The 17,614-nt window shown below is 47.4% G+C and overlaps 1 protein-coding gene across 2 annotated transcripts; it reads left to right on the forward strand.

Annotated features, from left to right (window-relative positions):
• The first annotated feature begins 1,534 nt into the window (after nucleotides 1-1,534).
• LOC122741622 (kinesin family binding protein) lies at nucleotides 1,535-17,389 on the forward strand. Of its 2 annotated transcripts, none has more exons than XM_043985281.1 (7): nucleotides 1,535-2,021; nucleotides 5,832-5,930; nucleotides 8,116-8,195; nucleotides 8,436-8,619; nucleotides 11,085-11,175; nucleotides 12,940-13,049; nucleotides 15,974-17,389. In XM_043985281.1, the coding sequence occupies exons 1-7, from the start codon at nucleotides 1,587-1,589 to the stop codon at nucleotides 16,850-16,852; spliced, it is 1,878 nt and encodes a 625-aa protein (XP_043841216.1). In that variant the 5' UTR covers nucleotides 1,535-1,586; the 3' UTR covers nucleotides 16,853-17,389. The 2 variants fall into 2 exon arrangements, with proteins under 2 accessions (XP_043841216.1, XP_043841217.1); XM_043985282.1 differs by having other exon boundaries at nucleotides 11,085-11,169.
• Nucleotides 17,390-17,614: the final 225 nt, after the last annotated feature.

Genomic DNA, 17,614 nt, shown 5'->3' on the forward strand with positions numbered 1-17,614 from the left:
CAACATCAGTCTGGGCCCTGAAGAAGAGGAAAGGTGGGAGGTGATTAACCTGCTCGGGAGATTCTGTCTACATCACTTCATTTGGCTCCCCCCACACCCCCCATAATACTGGATAGGGCGGCAGAAACTATTCCCATGTTACGGAGACAAAGACTTGGGCGGGGGAAGGGGGATCCCATGGAGGCTTTGCAGCAACCCTCAGAACACGGGGTGGTGAAATCGTGCCAGGCTCTGAATTTCCATCTCCAACATTCTCCTGGTGTTGGGGGAATTTAGTGCTTGATTTGGGGTCCGAAAGACAGCCTCCAGGCACTCTAGCTGTCTTCCCATCTCTCCACCCCCGCACCCCAGTTCGGGCCCTCAGTGCCTCTCCCCTAGACCAGGGCTGCTTCAGCTTTCTCCACTCGCCAAAAAAAGGGCATACAGGTAGATCAAATAGGTTTACTGGCGACTCCCCCCACACGGGCTCGTGACTGCACTTTAAGAAGCCAGGCCCTAGAGTACTGGCCTAGGCCCCCCCAATGAAGCCCCCTGCCGGGTAAGCTGCTGCTGGCCGGAATGAACGCCCTCACCCCCTTTGGGGATGGCTCCTCCCCTAAACCGGTGACTGGACATTGTCCTGGACCTTCCTGCCAGCCCACTCTTCGGCTGCCGGGCCTTCCCGACCTCTCCAGGACCAAACCCGGCTGCCCCTCCCTATATTCCAGGAGATGCCCATCGGGCGCTCCCACTCCAGGCTGGGTGCTGCCGTCCCCCATTCCTGTTGTGCTCCTGCCCTCCCCTCTGCCTCCACTTCCCCGGCTTCTCTCAAGGTGGCCTTTCTAAGGCTGTATATGGTATACTGCAAGCCCTTCTTCCCCCGTCCCCCATTACAGTGGCGGCTTGGCGCACAACATACTGGCTGGGGTCAAGACCTGAGTTCGAATCTCGCCCCAGACACGAACGTGTGGCCCAAGGCAGATCACTTAACCTCTGCTCGGTTTTCCCATTTGTTCAATGGAAATAACACCAGGCCCCTCCTCCCGAGATTGAGACTTCCGTAAAGCGCTCTGCAAAACTTAAAGCGCTACGTCAATACTAGCCGCCATTATTTGGGGGGAGGGGAGCAGGACAGGTTTTGGATGAGCGCAGTGCCCGCACACGGTTAACCCCTTGATCAGAGCTAGCTCCGTGGCCGCCCCGCCCGCTCCCCCGGGACTGAGCACTGACACCACTGACGCACAATGAGCGTGCGCAGAACAGAATCGGACCGCGGGGCCGGGCCGGCAGTCACGTGGGGTAAGGCCGGCGGGCCGGGCCCCGGGGCTTCGGAACGGCGCGGGCCAAAGGGGCGACGACGTCACAGCATAGCCCCTCTGCAGCCCGGCAGGGGAAAAATGGGAGCGGAGACTCACTGAGGGGCGCAGCTGGGTCGCCATGGCGACGGTCGCCTGCCCCGGAGGCAGAGTCCCCGCCCCTTCCCGCCTCCGCCGGCCGCTATTGGTCGTCGTGCCGGCGCGGCCCCGCCCCGCGATGTGTGCGCGGCGTGCGTGGCGCGGGCGTGGACGGGCGCTAGGGGCAGGGGACGGGCGGAGGAGGTGGGCGCCATGGCGACCCCGGCGGCCTGGGCCGCGGCCTGCGAGAAGTTCCGCGCGTCGCTGTCGCTGTCGCAGGTGGAGTCCCAGAAGGACCCGGAGAACGACCCGTACAAGTCCAAGTACCGCGCCCGGGAGCTGCTGCAGGAGGTGAAGGCGCTGCTGGGGCCCGCGGCCGACGAGGACGAGGACGAGGAGGCCGGCGGCGGGGCAGGCGGCGGCCCGAGCGAGGAGGAGGGGCCGGCGGCGGAGCGCGCGGGGCCGGGGGCCGGGGCCGAGCCCAGCGCGCGGGCCGTGCGCCTGGCCGCCGTGGAGCTGCAGCTGGGCCTCAACCACATCGACACGGAGGAGCTGGCGGCCGGCGAGGAGCATCTGCAGAACTGCCTGCGCCTGGTGCGCCGCAGCCGCCTCGAGCCCGCCGCCGTGTCCCTGCACCTGCAGGCTCAGGTCCGCCCCGGGGGAAAGGGACCCTGCCTCTGCGGGGAGGGGGAGGGGAGGAGGGGGAGGGGAGGAGGGGGAGGGGAGGAGGGGGAGGATCTCCGTTGTGCCCCTGGGTCTGTAGGTGACAGAGGGACTGGCTCCCCCCTCGAGGATGATGGTGGAGCGGAGAGGGGAAGAGACAAACCCCCTCACCCCGACCTCCCCACCCTACCCCTACCCCCGCAGTGTCCCTATACCTGCTGGACCAAGCCTTGCCAGGTCCAGGGAGGGGTAGGGAGTGTAAAGAAACGCTCCACTTTTTTGTTATTGTTCAACCTTTTCTGTGGTGCCCGCCTCTTTATGACCCCATTTGGGATTTTCTAGGCAAAGGTTTGGAGTGGTTTCCCATTTGCTTCTCCAGGTCATTTTAGAGATGAGGAAACTGAGGCAAACAGGGTTAAATGACTTGCCCAGAGTTACCCAGCCAGTGTCTGAGGCTGAATTTGAACTCAGGTCTTCTGACCATTGGGCCACTACCACCTAGTAGCCCTGAGATTCCTCACCCCTGCTCCCAGTTCCTAGAGGAAATGAGCAAGGCCTGAAACCAGGCTTGCAGGGACCTCAGGGGCCAATCTAGTCCAACCCCTTCATTTTAGAAGGAAGGAAACAGACCCGGGGAGGTAACATTTTAGGAAGGGCCCCCAGAGGCCATGCAGTACAATCCCCTTTTCCTGGAGGAAATGGATTCAGAGAAGGATTGCCCGAGGTCCTGGGGCTAACCAATATGGTGCTTCTTCCCCATCTAGCAGTATTCTGAGGCCCCACTCCATAGAGGGGGAAGGAAGAGCTGAGCTGGGGGAGGTGTTGCTTATCTTGTTTTTCATGTCTTATTTCCAAGTCATATTCAGTTCCTCACATATCCTTTCCACTCCCTCCTCCTTTATTTCTTTTTAGAAATCCTCTCACAAGGGAAGGAGGCAGGCCAGTGCTTCTTAATCTGAGGATTGTGAACTTAAAACTTTTTTTTTGACAATTATTTTAATATGAATGGTTTTCTCTGTAACCCTGTCTTGGATTTCATGCATCTAAAACATTCTGGGGTTTTTTTGTTGTTGTTTTTGTTTTTTGCGGGGCAGTGAGGGTTATGTGACTTGCCCAGGGTCACACAACTAGTAAATGTCAAGTGTCTGAGGTCAAATTTGAACTCAGGTCCTTCTGAATCCAGGGCCGGGGCAGCTAGGTGGTGCAGTGGATAAAGCACCGGCCCTGGATTCAGAAGGACCTGAGTTCAAATTTGACCTCAGACACTTGACACTTACCAGTTGTGTGAACCTGGGCAAGTCACTTAACTGCCATTGCCCCGCCAAAAAAGCAAAAAAAAGAAAGAAATTAAAACATTCTGAGAAGGGAGTCATGACACAAAAGCAGGTTAAGGACTCCATGATTTCTAGGCTCCCGCCAGTTCCCATTCCCCATTTGAGAGTCTTTGAAGGCTGACCCTGGGAGATCTAAAGGCCCTGCTGTTCCCTGTTCTCAGAGGCCTAGCTGCCCTGACATTCCGTGTTCTTCTCAGGCTGATGCTTGGACCCTTCCCTTCACTGTCTGTGGAGTCGACTTGGGTTTTCATAGGCATCGTTTAAAATTTCTGGTTGTGACTTTCAAAACCATTGACTTCAAAGTTTCTTCTTTAAAATGAGATGGTGAGACTGGGTAAGCTTTAAGGTTCCTTCTAGCTGTAAATCTGAAAATCTTGTAATCTTGGCAATTATATATGGTGTAAAAGGCAAGAAAGAGGAACACAAGAATTATTATGAACATAATATGATTCCCCATGAGGCGTGGGGGGGGGGGGCTGTTACCAGAGGGTTGACAACCAGGTGTGAACTGTTCTGGCTACTTATCTTCCCCCCTAAACTCTCCCTCCCCCTTCCCTATCATTATCAAGGACAACAGCACCCTCCCTGGGAGTCATACTGGATTCTTCACTGACTCTCACTCCCCCATAGCCAAGCAAATCATCCCCCTTCTCTCCTCTGACACTGCCCCCACTGGGTGCAGGTCCTCAGCCCCTCCCATCTGGACTGCTCCAGTAGCTGCTGGTGGCTCTGCCTTCTCCCGGCCTCTCCCCACTCCAGTCCCTCCTCTGTCTAGACAGAGCTCAGGTCTGACCATGTTGCCCCTGCTCCTCCCACTCAGTAAACTGCTTCCATGACTCTTCCTCCTGACTTCTTTTCAGTCCCAACTAAAAACCAATCTTCTCCAGGGAGCTTTTTCTAAACCTTTAGATGATGAGCTCCTTGCCCATTTTTTTATATCCTCAGCACTTAGCATAATGCCTGGCACGTAGTTGGCCCTTAATAGATGTTGATTGACTGCAGTAAGGTCTGAAAGCCTCCAGTGGACTAATAAAATGCTAGGCATGGTTTTTCAGTCTTGCCAGTCGTGCAAGAAATGTCTTGTTTTGTTTGGAAACTTTGGGTGAATCCTCGGGGTTCCTGCCTCTGACAGCAAATCATTAATGACAGTCAAGGCCCTACCTCATTATTTTCTAACCTCTTTTTATTTTTCCAACCCTCTTATTTTAGTAGAACCTTCTTACTCCTACAAGATGAGTCTGTTTTTTCATTCCCTTTGCTCATCCTGGAATGGCCTTCCCATCCCATAATGTCAGAGTTAAGAGGGGTCCTGCTCTGCACATGTGGATCTTGCCTGTCCCTTATGTCCTTCCTAAGTCATACCTCTTGGCCTGCCCTAGCCCATCCTCTGAACTCTAACAACACTTAGGGGGATGATTCATTCAGTCCTTTTCACTTGTAGAATTTCTTGTCTGATATGGTTGAAGATAGACTAGGACAAATCTCTGCCTGGTGAGGTTAGGACTTGAAAGACATTGGCCGTTCATAACTCTGTTTCTTTGGAACTAACTGATGTGGGGGGATTGTGGCCTATGCTTTAGTGGTGTGGGGCAGCAACAGCATCTGAAGCCTTGGTGCTTTGTCGGCACACACATACCTGCTTTGTACTTGAATGCTCAAAGTAGATTTTCTTTCTTTTTTTTTTTTTTTTGCAGGGTAATGAGGGTTAAGTGACTTGCCCAGGGTCACACAGCTAGTAAGTGTCAAGTGTCTGGGGCTGGATTTGAACTCAGGCCCTCCTGAATCCACTTCGCCACCTAGCTGCACCTCCCCCAAAGTAGATTTTCAAACAGAACACAAATGATCCTTGCTGTGCTTAGGGGCACCATGCTAGAGACTGCAGTTATAACTGTTAGAAAACACAGTTCCAGACATCTATAACTGCCCAGGTAGAATGTGGTAAGAGAACATAGGCTTGCCTGCAGTTTATTTGTTAGTTTACTCTCTGGATTGTTCGACTAGAAGTGACTCAGAGATTTCACCTCCTCTCTTCTAGGCCCGACCACTCTTAAAGCAGCACTAAAATGACAGTGTAGTAGAAAGGCCCTGGTTTTAGAATGGAAAGGACCTGTGTGTCCTGGCTTTTCAGTCTCCTGCTTCTCTGACCGTAGGCAAGTCACTTCTGTCTCTTTGGACCTTTTGTTTCCTCCTGTGTAAAATGAGACCTGGGCCAGGTGACCTCTCAAGTTCCTTCCAGCTCTCCATGCTATCATCTTCAATAGAGTCCACAGATGTTATGGAAACAGCAGCCTTCCTGCTTCATCTTTCCAGGCGTGGATTGTCAAATTGAGAAATGCATATTTTGAGTCCTCTAACTCTGGTGCAAATGATGAATGTCTTTTTGAATGCCATGTTAGGTAAATTTAAATAAAAATGTGCAGCATTTTCTCTGAATTATAATGCATGACTCTTTTCAATCTAGAATAATCTGGGTATCCTGTGGTCTGAGAGAGATGAAATCGAAACTGCACAGACTTACCTGGAGTCTGCAGAAGCACTCTACAATCAGTATATGAAAGAGGTATGTGAAGTGTTCAGAGATCAGCTTTGAGTTGTGAGCTAGTCCGAAGTCGATGGAAAAAAATCTCATGTTCTGGTGAGACTTCAGGAGATCCCTGGAGCCTCCTTAATTGGCTGGTGTGTGAATGTCTGTGCTGTTGAGTAGCTAATGGGTGACACTGCAATTTTATAATGTGTCCTCTTGGTATTTTAGTATCTACATCCCCTTCAACAGGATTGGAGGGAGATGGATGATGTCTGCTACAGGGATTTGTGTGACGGTGAGATTCTGTGCTGTTGCTATTAGCACCACTAATGGTCTAAACATTCTGAATTGTTTTCTCAGCCTTGCCTTAAGAATTGTTGTGCTTACAGGGAAGCAAATTAAATGTAATGTCTGAAACCTTTAGGATATCACAGTTCCAAAAAGTCCATAAACACCTGCATTAAGGCTAATTTTAATTAATTTTGTTTTGAGAATTTTTCGGTATAACTTAAGTAATTGGAGAACTGTTTCTCAAAACCAAGGATAGTAATCACTCCTTTATTCTCAGCTTCAGGTTTTTATATAAACATACACACACAGAGTTTATTTGAGTTCACACCAGTACTATTTATAGTAGCTTTGTAGACACTCTTGTATTATCCTGTTATTGATGTTGTGAATAAACATTTAATATATTTCACACTAGCAATAGCCCAAAAAATCATAATTTCATTCTTTTTTTTTTAAATAAGAGTACACACAAGAATCACGTGTCTTAGAAAAGTTGGTGACATAGTATAGAGAACTGCACCCCGTATCAGTACGCTTGGGGTGGTTCTAGTTTCTGCTGCTAACTAGTTTTATACCTTTGAGTATATTTCATGACTTCTTTCTTCATCTGTGAAGTGGCAGCACTGCTCTCTGCTCTCCCTGTTTATTTCATGGGGTTGTTGTAAGCCCCTAATCAGGCCCTGAAAGTGTCCATATACAAATGAAAGATTTCCTGGCTGCTCTTTGGGGGCGATCACAGACTTCTCACACAAGTGAAATCACAAATCATGGAATCAGAATGGTATAGGGTAGTCCAAACCATTGATTTTTAAGGTGCTACAAAAGCTTTGTCATTTAAGGGGCATCTCTCAGGCCCGCCGTATGACACCAAAAAATAACAAACCCTTTCGCTAAGAAGGATCGAAAGTTAAGTCTGTAAGTGGAGCAGATGACCCCCACCCCTCACGCTGCTCCTACCTCTTGAGGGAGGCAAAAACCCCAGCAAGATGCTTACTGATGTGTCTCCCTGCACATAAGCTAAGGAATCTTCTACAATATTAAGTGTCAGGACTTTATTTACATGTATAGGAAAACATTTAAATAGACTTTAGTATTTCATTATGTCACTGAAACTATGTGGGAACATGACTACACATTGTGGTCTTTCTTTTTACTTCTATCCTTATGTTGGTAGGAAAACAGGGAACTAATTAATGAGAGAAGTGGGGGAAAGGCTGCTTTGGCTTGGTAGGGGAGGGTGTTGCATCCTATGAAAAGATAGACACGACAATGGTTTTTGTGGCCCATCAGCGAGGCGGGTCTTCTGCATATTAAACAGTTTTCTGAATTGTTCACAGGGCTGCCACAGCAGCGCCTTTGTCAGGGCCTCTGGAGCCCCACTTGTCCGTTGTGACCGGCCCTAGCAGTGCTTTGCTGAATCAGAAATGTGTTTAGAGCTCCCATCCAGCACAGGTGTCTTTTGGGAAAGGATTGCCTTACTGCTTGGAGTTGACTGAAGTCCTGTTTAAGGCGCATCAGTGAGGGCAGTGAGCTAGTGAAAGTAAAGTCAGGCAAAGTAAAGACGAAGGACTCTCTTGTTGGGGGATGTGCTGTAGAGGGTCATCCCAAGAAGAGAAGCACCCCTGGAATCTTTGCAGCCCTCGTTCCTGAGCTGGGGCTCGGGGAGCATGGCCAGCCGAAGCAGTCAAGACGCTTTGTGTTGCTTTCTAAGCAGAGGCAGGTTTTTCAGGGTTTGGAAACAAAGCCTGGGATGCAGTGGTATTCACCTACTCCTTAGGGCTTCACTTACTTCACAGACTTTAGTGTGAGTAAAATTGGGTAAGATGTTCCACTTGTGGGCTTAAGAACTGGTGAAAAGGAAGATTTGGGGGTTTCTCCTTTTCACCAGAAGAGGGAGCCCCGTATTCACAAAGAGTCTGTTTTCTTCTAGATCGGGAACCCTCCTCTGGATCCAAATGAGCATTTTCTGGCTGAAGAAGAGAAGCTCACGGAGCAGGAGAGATCCAGAAGGTGGGTGTTCTATGCTCCCAAGGGGCCTTTCAGTGAAGCTCAGCGAGCCACCACTGAGGGATTCGGTTTGTGTTAGGCCCTGGAGGTGGGGAGAGGGGAGAGCGGGTTTCTTAATGGCTCCAGAAATGGGCTGCCCCCAGGTGTAGTGATGGCCCTGGTGGGATTCCTGCCTTGGCCCCTGAGGTCCCTTGTACTTCTGCAATTCTGTGACTCTCTGTCCATGGCCTGTCATTGTCACAGATTTGAGAAGGCGTATACGCATACCTTGTATTACCTGGCTCAAGTCTACCAACACTTGGAAATGATTGAGAAGGCTGTCCAGTACTGCCACACCACCCTTAAACGCCAGCTGGAGCACAGCGGCTACCGCCCTGCGGAGTGGGCCATCAACGCTGCCACCTTGTCCCAGTATTACATCAACAAGGTAAGCGCTTACCAGAAGGCGCAGCCAGAGAAGCCAGTGCTCTGTTTTCTTTCCTGTGCCTCTGGCACAGGAAAGGGAGCATGCTGTGGGTCTGGCCAAGAAGTCAAGGAGGGAGCTGGGCTTGGGGAGTGCTGGGTCATGGTCATTGTCCTGACCTACCAGAGCTGGGTAGAAAGGGCAGCCTGAAACCCAGAGGCCTTGGAGCAGTGTCTGGTGGCGCCTGGCGGAGGGGACAGAGCACGGCACTCCTGAGAACCCTGGTTCACGGTCGTCCTGCTCCATGCTGCTTTGCCTTGGACAATTCACTTTCTTCTCTTGGCCTCTCAGTTTCCTTATTGGTAAAATTGAAGTGTGGGTCTAGATGTTCTGTAAGGTTCTTTATCACTGCTCTATTATCCTTTGATAAGCCGTTTGAGTAAAGCTTTAAAGGAATAAACACATCATTTCCTAAAGTTTGGTTTAATGAAATAGTAAAGTGAGCTTTATCTTGGTTGCAGAAATAGCTTTATCTTTATGAAATTGTGTGCTCTCTAGGTAACTAATCTAATAACCATCATCAGAATTTCATAAGGAAGTTGATAAATAGCATGTGATATTTTTCAGTTATTTTGAGAATTAGCTTCTCTGTGATAACTTTTATAACTAGAAAAATGGTCTCAGCATAGTACCAGTTCAGTGTATTTGTCAAGTTTCTCTTTTGGACTCACCCGCATGTCAGAACCTCCTGGAAGGATTCTCGTAGCCGGCTTCTTTTGCCTAGTCATGGAGTCCTTTGGCATCTCAAACATTCACTCCCACATAATTTACTGTTCCCAGGAGCAGAGGGCCTTTGGTATATTAGCTTAGTGTTCCAAGTCTCTTCATGTGTCCCAAATGACCTCCTTCATCACAGATTTTTAACCCTACCTCAGACACTTACTAACTGTGTCACCATGGGCTCAAGAACTTATTCAGAGCCTCAGTTTCCAGCTGTAAAACTTTTGGGACACCTATTCTAATGCTGAAGATTAAATCCAGGTTGAGAACTCCCTGCATTCGCTCCCCTTGAGTGACCTCTTGAAAATCCACTATTGTAGAATAAAGGAGCTCTCACTTTACAAATGATTTGGGGAGTTGGTTCTGTCACCTGCCAGTGTCATCTTAGCCAGACTTAATAGATGACAGTTGTGGAAGGCAGGCGCAGCTGGCCAGGTGTCATGCTTATCCCATGAAGCCATCAAATGTCATTTACTCCCACGTGTAATTTAAAGACTTGCTGTGCTACTCTGGCCATCAGGGTACTACAGAGAATTCCTTTGTAATCTTTAGACAGTTCAGACTAGTTTTCTAATTCTGGTGTCTGATTTTGAATTACAAATTCTTGAATTGTTACTAAAATAATTTCTTTTTCCAGACTTGGGTAGTGGACTTTCAGAGCCTTGTGAGATATATGTATCTATATTTGCAAACCCCACTAGCTAGAGATTTTTCTGGTCATGTGGTGGATAGAGGAGGGGAGTAGTTGGCTATCAGAGTCTACTTCTTTGCATTTTAACAGTAGATGGTTCCATTTTTAAATTTAGCTGGCTGTTCCCTATTCCTTTATGTAGCCTAGGTCAGGTCTTGATTAACTTTTATTTTAGTAATTTAGACTAAGGGACTTAATGGAGGAAGCATTAGTTTGGATAAAGGTTGTCATCAGTTAACTCTTCTCCACTCCCTGTTAGCATAAGAGCTTATTTTTCCCCATGCTTTTTTTTTGTTGTTTTTTTTTAGTGAGGCAATTGGGGTTAAGTGACTTGCCCAGGGTCACACAGCTAGTAAGTGTTAAGTGTCTGAGGCCGGATTTGAACTCAGGTCCTCCTGACTCCAGGGCCAGTGCTCTATCCACTGCGCCACCTAGCCGCCCCCCCATGCTGTTTTAACCTAGCCAATGCAGATTATTATTAGCTGGACACTACTTTGTTCTTCCACCTTTCACATGTGATTTAGAATTCACAAAACCGATGACACAGCCATGAGACAGATGCTCTTCCCAGGCCTCTGTGCAGATCTTCCCATTGGGAAGCCAAGTCCAGCTAAAGGGAGGGACAGACAGGTGCTTAGCCCCGTTCTTGCCACCTCTTGTAGGGGTCTGTGGCTCTGCACCAGGACTCTTGACCTTGGTGCACAGACTCCTTTGGCAATTGGATGGGAATAAAAAGGAAGCCGGTGATCTTGAAGTACGGCATGAAAATAGTTTTCTTCACTACTACGGGTTTAAAAGTCCTCCTCAAGATTGTATTCTCCGTCGGTTCTTCATGTTTACAGGTTGCTTACCCAGGCAAAGAAATGAGAGATTGTATGTGTGAGTGGATCTTGTGTGCTGGAAAGGGGGCTTTTTAATAGATTTTATTACTTTACCTGTATTTAAAGATTGCATATTCTGGTAATAGTTGCCAGTCTAGAAATCCAAATCTCATTTCACTTGCTTGCTTTTCTCATAGCAATGTTTTATGGAGTCCAGGCATTGTTTATCAGCCGCAAGCGTCATCTTTAGCCAGGCCGAACAGACTGCATCAACAGAAGACAGTGAGTGTGGGTGTTTTTACATTACCTTGTTTTTGAAAACATTTTCATTTTTCTTTTTAGTGAGGCAGTGGGGGTTAAGTGACTTGCCCAGGGTCACACAGCTAGTAAGTGTCAAGTGTCTGAGGCCGGATTTGAACTCAGGTCCTCCTGACTCCAGGGCCGGTGCTCTATCCACTGCGCTGAAAACATTTTCTTAACTGTGAAGATAACATATTGGAAATCCAGATGTGTTTGGCAGTTGGCAGTTGCAGTAACACGTTGACCAGTTTCTTTGTCTAGTAGCAGACCAAGTGTCCCTTGAGTCACTACTGACTTAAAATTCTTAAATTTGGAAATAAGAGACCTTTTTCTCACCAATCTAGTAAATGTTCAAACACGGAGAATGTGCTTGTGCTTTGCTAGTGACTCCTGGGGCCCTAGGAGAGGTTTCTCCTATGAGGTTCTGCTCTCTTGCTCTGTATGTTTCTTGCATTCACCGAATTCTATGCGTGTTCTCTCCCCCATTAGAATGGGAACTCGTGGAGGGCAAGGACTCACTTTCTGCCTTTCTCTTTATGCCCCATGGTTAGGATAGTGCCAAGTGCTTAATTCACATGTATGGACTTGTACATGGTCACACAGCCAATGTGGGTCACAAGTGGGATGTAAACCCAGGTCTTTCTGACTCTGGAGACAGAATTCCTGTCCACTGCATATTGCTCCTGACATTGAATTATATACTAAATTGCTTCCATAGTGGAAGAGACTGAGCTTTTTATAAAATCAGTTAAGAGTTACTCTTTAGAAGATTCTTGAGCATTTTGAGAAAATCAGCTCTCTGGGCAGGAGGTGAGGGCTTCCTCACAGAGAAAGCCTGTGGTGCTGTTTAGCTGAGAAGTCATTTTCTGGAGTCTCTTCCATATGAAAGAACTGGGAATGTTTAACTGGGAGAAGAGAAGGATCATAGTTGTCTTCAAGTATTTAAAAGACTATTGCCTCCATTGCTGCTAGGCCCAAGGTCAAGAGTAATAACGTAGGGCAGCTCGGTGGCACAGTGGATAAAGCACAAGCCCTGAGTTCAAATTCGGCCTCAGACACTTGACACATACTAGCTGTGTGACCCTCGGCAAGTCACTTAACCCTCATTGCCCTGCCAAAAAAAGAGTAAGAACATAAATATTACTTTACTGCCAGATTCCTGATCTCACCCTGAAAATGTGCATTTCTCTGTTGAAATTTTTACTAGTTCACTGTTTGATTTCATAGTAATTAGAGCCAATTTTTTGGTACCTGGTTAAAAGAAAGTATGCTAATTTTCTGGGTAAGCCTTGGCTATATTATTCAGAAATTCCTTTCTGCCCTTGATACAAAAAGAAATTCTAATTACAAATAGGGACAAATTATAGATTCTGAAGAGGTAGAAGTACCTTTAATAGATTAAATGGGGGGGGGTGTTTTCTTTCATACTTTAGCAACCTCCATTATTGTTTTTTGGGGTGTTTTTGTTTGTTTGTTTGTTGAAGGCTTAAAAATCAGTTTGAGGGGCAGCTAGGTGGCGCAGTGGATAGAGCACCAGCCCTGGAGTCAGGAGGACCTGAGTTCAAATCCGACCTCAGACACTTAACACTTACTAGATGTATGACCCTGGGCAAGTCACTTAACCCCAATTGCCTCACCAAGAAAACTTAAAAAAACAACAACAATCAGTTTGAGATGCCTAATTAAAATTCTCCGTTTGAAAGTCAGCCACCCTGTGAATTTAAATATGCCTTATGTTGTGTGTCTTATCAGCTGAAAGAGAACAAGACCAACAAGATCTTCATCAAAGAAAAGCAGAAATCGCGAGGTGCTGGATCAAATACTGCCTCAGTCTCCTGCAGAACGCACAGGCCTCCCTGGAGGTAGGACCAGCAAATAGAGCGGCTTTTGTGTATCAGTGTCAGAGCTGAGGACAACTTACAAGGGGCTCCTCCCAAACCTTAGCCACCAGCCTGGGCATAGGAAGCCCTGAGTAGGTGGTGAATTTATAACAGAAAAAGGCTCCTTCATATCTGAAAGGTTGAACGGCTCCTCAGCCTCTGGGACTTTTTAAAGGTGTTTCTGCATCAGAGCACCTGGAAATGATCTGCCAGCCCTGACCCTTGGCAGTTTGAGGAGACGGCACCCATGGGGAAATGCCGGCTGGGACTGTCGGCCCATCTTTACAGGGGTGGACAGGGCTTATGTGGGCAGTGCCATTTCATAGACAGGAGGGGTCAAGGAAGACAGGTTGGCAGAGAGCTTGGGTCGACCCAGGACCATTTTTTTTTTTTTTTAGGCAATGGGGGTTAAGTGACTTGCCCACGGTCACACAGCTAGTAAATGTCAAGTGTCTGAGGCCGGATTTGAACTCAGGTACTCCTGAATCCAGGGCCGGTGCTTTAACCACTGTGCCATCTAGCTGCCCCCCAGGACCATTTTTAATGAAACTGGAAAGAAAGACAGCAGTTGGACAGAAGTGGAGAAGAACTGTGAAGATTGATTTTCTGCACATGTGGATTCTCACCCCAGCTGTTGCTGCCTGTAGGGCCAGAACCAGGGGGAGATCCGCTTTGGGGGTCACCATTCCGAGGGGGTTAAAGAGCTAGCTCTCAGTAATGATCAGCCTTTATGTATACTTCCCCCCTTTACAAAATCTTTGAGAATAATCTACACATGATAAGTAAAGATGACAGTGTTTGGTGGCGGTGTGAGAACACTCAAGGGGAAGGGGATAAATATTTATATAGCACCTACTGTGTGCCAGGCACCAGCTAAGTGTTTTAGAAATACCTCATTTGATTCTCATAACAGCCTGCCCAGGGGTCAGGGGAAGGCATACAGAAGCAAAGGGACTTTTCCAGCATCATATAGCCAATAAGTGTCTTGAGGACAGATTTGATCTCAGGCCTTCCTGTCTCTAGGCCTGGCATCCTCGCCACTGCCCCACCAGCTGCCTCCAGGTTTTTATTAAGCATCCCTGTGTGCCAGGCTCTGTGCTGGGCACTGCAGATAGAAATGCCCATCCGCAGGAAGCTCACCTTCCAGGACAGGAGACAGCAGAGATGGTGGTGTGGTAGAAGCGTCAGGCTGGTGGCTGTACCAGGGAACAGCCACGAGTGCAGTGACTTTGGAGGCCTGAGGACCTATGTCTGGGATCTGCTGCTGCCACTTAATTTGGCACAATCGGCAGCACCCTCACTCTGCAGGCCTCAGATGAGCACCCTGGGCTAGCTGATCTCTGCACTCCCTTCCAGATGTCGCTCTGACAGCCTTTCTGGTAGCAAAGGCAGTACTGATTGGGTGATCATCTGTTGACCGTATTTATTATAGAGAATGCATTACATATCATATCCCAAAGCAGGAGGAGGCTGGTCAGGGCTTGTCCTTCCTGTCAGGAGAGCTGGCAAGGCACCTGAACCAGGTAGGCCCTAGTGGGAGATGAAGCATGGTCTGGGGAAGACTTGATGGAGCAGGTAAATAGACTTTCATTTCTGACCTGCTAATCCAAGGAGCTTGCACATAGCCTCTGAACTTTGTAAAAATACTTTGGTGACTCTGTTTCAGTGTACTTGGTTTCTTTTGTAGTCGTAGCATTTCAAAGCTCGATTCCAGTTCTGTAGTATAGACCAGACGCAAAAGGGATCTGAGGCACCAGAGTCACAGAACTCTGGTTTGAGCTGGTGGAGCTCAGCTCTGGGCCAATTCCCAAGGCCCACAGCCAAGAGATGACAGCATGTTGGTCCTGGGTGGGCTCTGGTCATCCTGGCCCGTGGCTGGGTGGCATCTCACCGTGCTGACTAGCAAGTAGCGTTTGACTCAGTAGAGCAAAATGCTACTTTCAAGGCTCTCCTCCAACAAGTTGTCTCCCATACAGATGTGAAAATTATGCAGCATTCCCTGAAAGATCTTACCACATTTGACCCTTTGAGTATTGATATCAGGCAAGGCATACAGCAAGGACATCGGCACTCAACAAAAGTGCTTCCCACTATCTTCAAGGATTCCTGTGCAGTGAAGAGGAGGGATTCCCTGTAGACCTGAGGCCTTCCACCTACTCTTGTTTGCAGGCCATCCATGGTTACCAGCATGGAGACTTGAAAAGGACTCTAGAAAGTTCTTCCAGAGCCATCACCCTTTCACTTGGCTTTTCCACTACTGAAAATATTTTTAGTGCCTTGACTTGGGCTTATTGTACTAGGTCTTTTTGGGGGGGTGGGGGGAGGGTCTAGCTTTAAAATTCACATTGTTCCTTACCACCTTTAGTTTTCTTTACCCTGCTCTCAAAGGACTGCAGGAATAAGGTCTGGAAGAGACTTTAGAAACCAACCACTCCAGTCCCCTTATTTTACAGAAAAATAAACGGAGGCCCAGGGGGAAAAGCGTCATCTTCACTCTGGATGTATATTTAACTTTATCCTCTTTTCCTTCCCACATTGGAGATGATCATTTTATATTTCTGTATTATCTTTTCATAGTCATACCAGACACACATTAATTTTAGCATCCTTGCTAAGAAGGAAATTAATAAATGAAACAGGATCTGTATAGCAGGTAAATGAATCTCTAGAGAATGACCCATAAAGGCTAAGTTGTATTATACAAGAGGTTTCTTTACTTCTTTTCCTTTGTGTAATTCAATATTTTGCCTCTGCTTGGCTTCTTAACATAGTCTAGGGGAGAATTTTACATTTGTCTTCTGTTAGTGGTTGGGAGTGTAAGCAAAAAAAAAAAAAAAGATTCACATTGTTAGAGGTGATGGCAGATCAGGTTCCTACTTTAACCTTTTGCTTTTCTTCCCTTTCAGGACAACATAGGTGAACTTGACCTTGATAAACAGTCTGAACTTAAAGCTCAGAGGAAAAGAGAGGAAGATGAGAAGGAAAACGGCAGGAAGAAAGTTGTTCTCTTTGGCACTAGTGATGTGTGTGACGCCATCTTGGCTGTGGAAGAGAAAGTGGCCTGTGTGCCCCCGTTAGACTTTAGGGAAGCCAGAGAGGTGTTTTTAGTGGGCCAGAACTATGTCTTTGAGGCGAAAGAGTACTTTCAGGTTGACGGGTACATCACTGACCATATCGAAATTGTCCAAGACCACAGTTCTCTGTTTAAGGTGCTTGCGTTCTTTGAAGAGGATTACGAGAGGCGCTGCAAGATGCACAAGCGGAGAATAGACATGCTAGAGCCCCTCACCGTAGACCTAAATCCACAGTACTATTTGTTGATCAACCGGCAGCTTCAGTTTGAGCTTGCCCACACCTACTATGAGATGATGGACTTAAAGGTGGCCATCGCCAACAGGCTAGAGGAGCTCGATTCACACACAATAAAGAAAATCAATTCCCTGGCTCAGTCAGCCATCAAGTACTATGAGCTCTTCCTAGATTCCCTCAAGGACCCCAATAAGGTGTTTCCAGAGCAGCTCTCGGAAGACGTTCTCCGCCCTGCCCTGGTAGCCAAGTTCCACATTGCTCGGCTCTATGGCAAACTCATCACTTCTGATGGTAGGAAGGAGTTAGACAACATGCAGGCATCCTTGGAATACTACACATTCTTGGTTGACTACTGTGAGAGGTACCCCGAGGCTGTTCGTGCTGTAGAAACTGAGCTAGAACTCAGTAGAGAGATGGCAGGTTTGCTTCCAGCCAAAATGGAAAGACTCCGGGCTAAGCTGAGCCCTTTTACTTAAAATCTTTGTCCCACGTGTCATGGAAATGTGCAATAGAGCAGTGCCCTTGTTAGCCCCACGCCCCCTTCTAGGGTTCTTGCCTCTAGTGAGCAGGGAAGCCCAGCTAGCGCTCCAGGCAGGGCTCTCTTTGACTCGCTTGTCAGTAAAATGAGTTCACGATTTTCTCTTGATTTTGTACATTTCTTCTGTAAACTTGTGGTTAGTGTTTTAGATGGCTTGTTTCCTATCTCTCCTGCCTTATCTTCTTCCACCACAAGATCCAGTTTCTAAATATGAGTTACTTGCAGAATAGTACTTAAGGGATGATTCTGGATGATAGAGCTGGTGGACAAAAGTTACTGTATTTTTTAAAAGAAATACAGTTTCCTAGGAAAAAGAAAACCCATGAGCTTCATGCAGTTCCTCCTCCTGGAATTCTAACTCCCCAAAGAAATGTTTACTCATTACAATTTTATGATAATTAACCTATAATTTATTTTATATGTTGTAAAATTATTTGTCTATATTAGAGGAAAAAATATTAGGGATGTAATAAAAACTTGCTTCACTAACAGAATGTTCATTTAATTTTCGTCGTCATCATAGATCTGGTTTGATTCTGGTCATCCTATAGTTACCACTTATTTCAGACTAGAGATGTATAACTTGTGAAAAAAAATCAAAACTCTCATACTGAGATTCTCAGAGAAGTCCTGATGCCTTGTCAAGGCCAGAAATGACCCTCTAGAGTCATGCCTATGAAGGACAAGCTTTGGCAGGTCC

Source organism: Dromiciops gliroides, chromosome 2 (assembly GCF_019393635.1).
Source record: "Dromiciops gliroides isolate mDroGli1 chromosome 2, mDroGli1.pri, whole genome shotgun sequence".
NCBI lineage: Eukaryota > Metazoa > Chordata > Mammalia > Microbiotheria > Microbiotheriidae > Dromiciops > Dromiciops gliroides.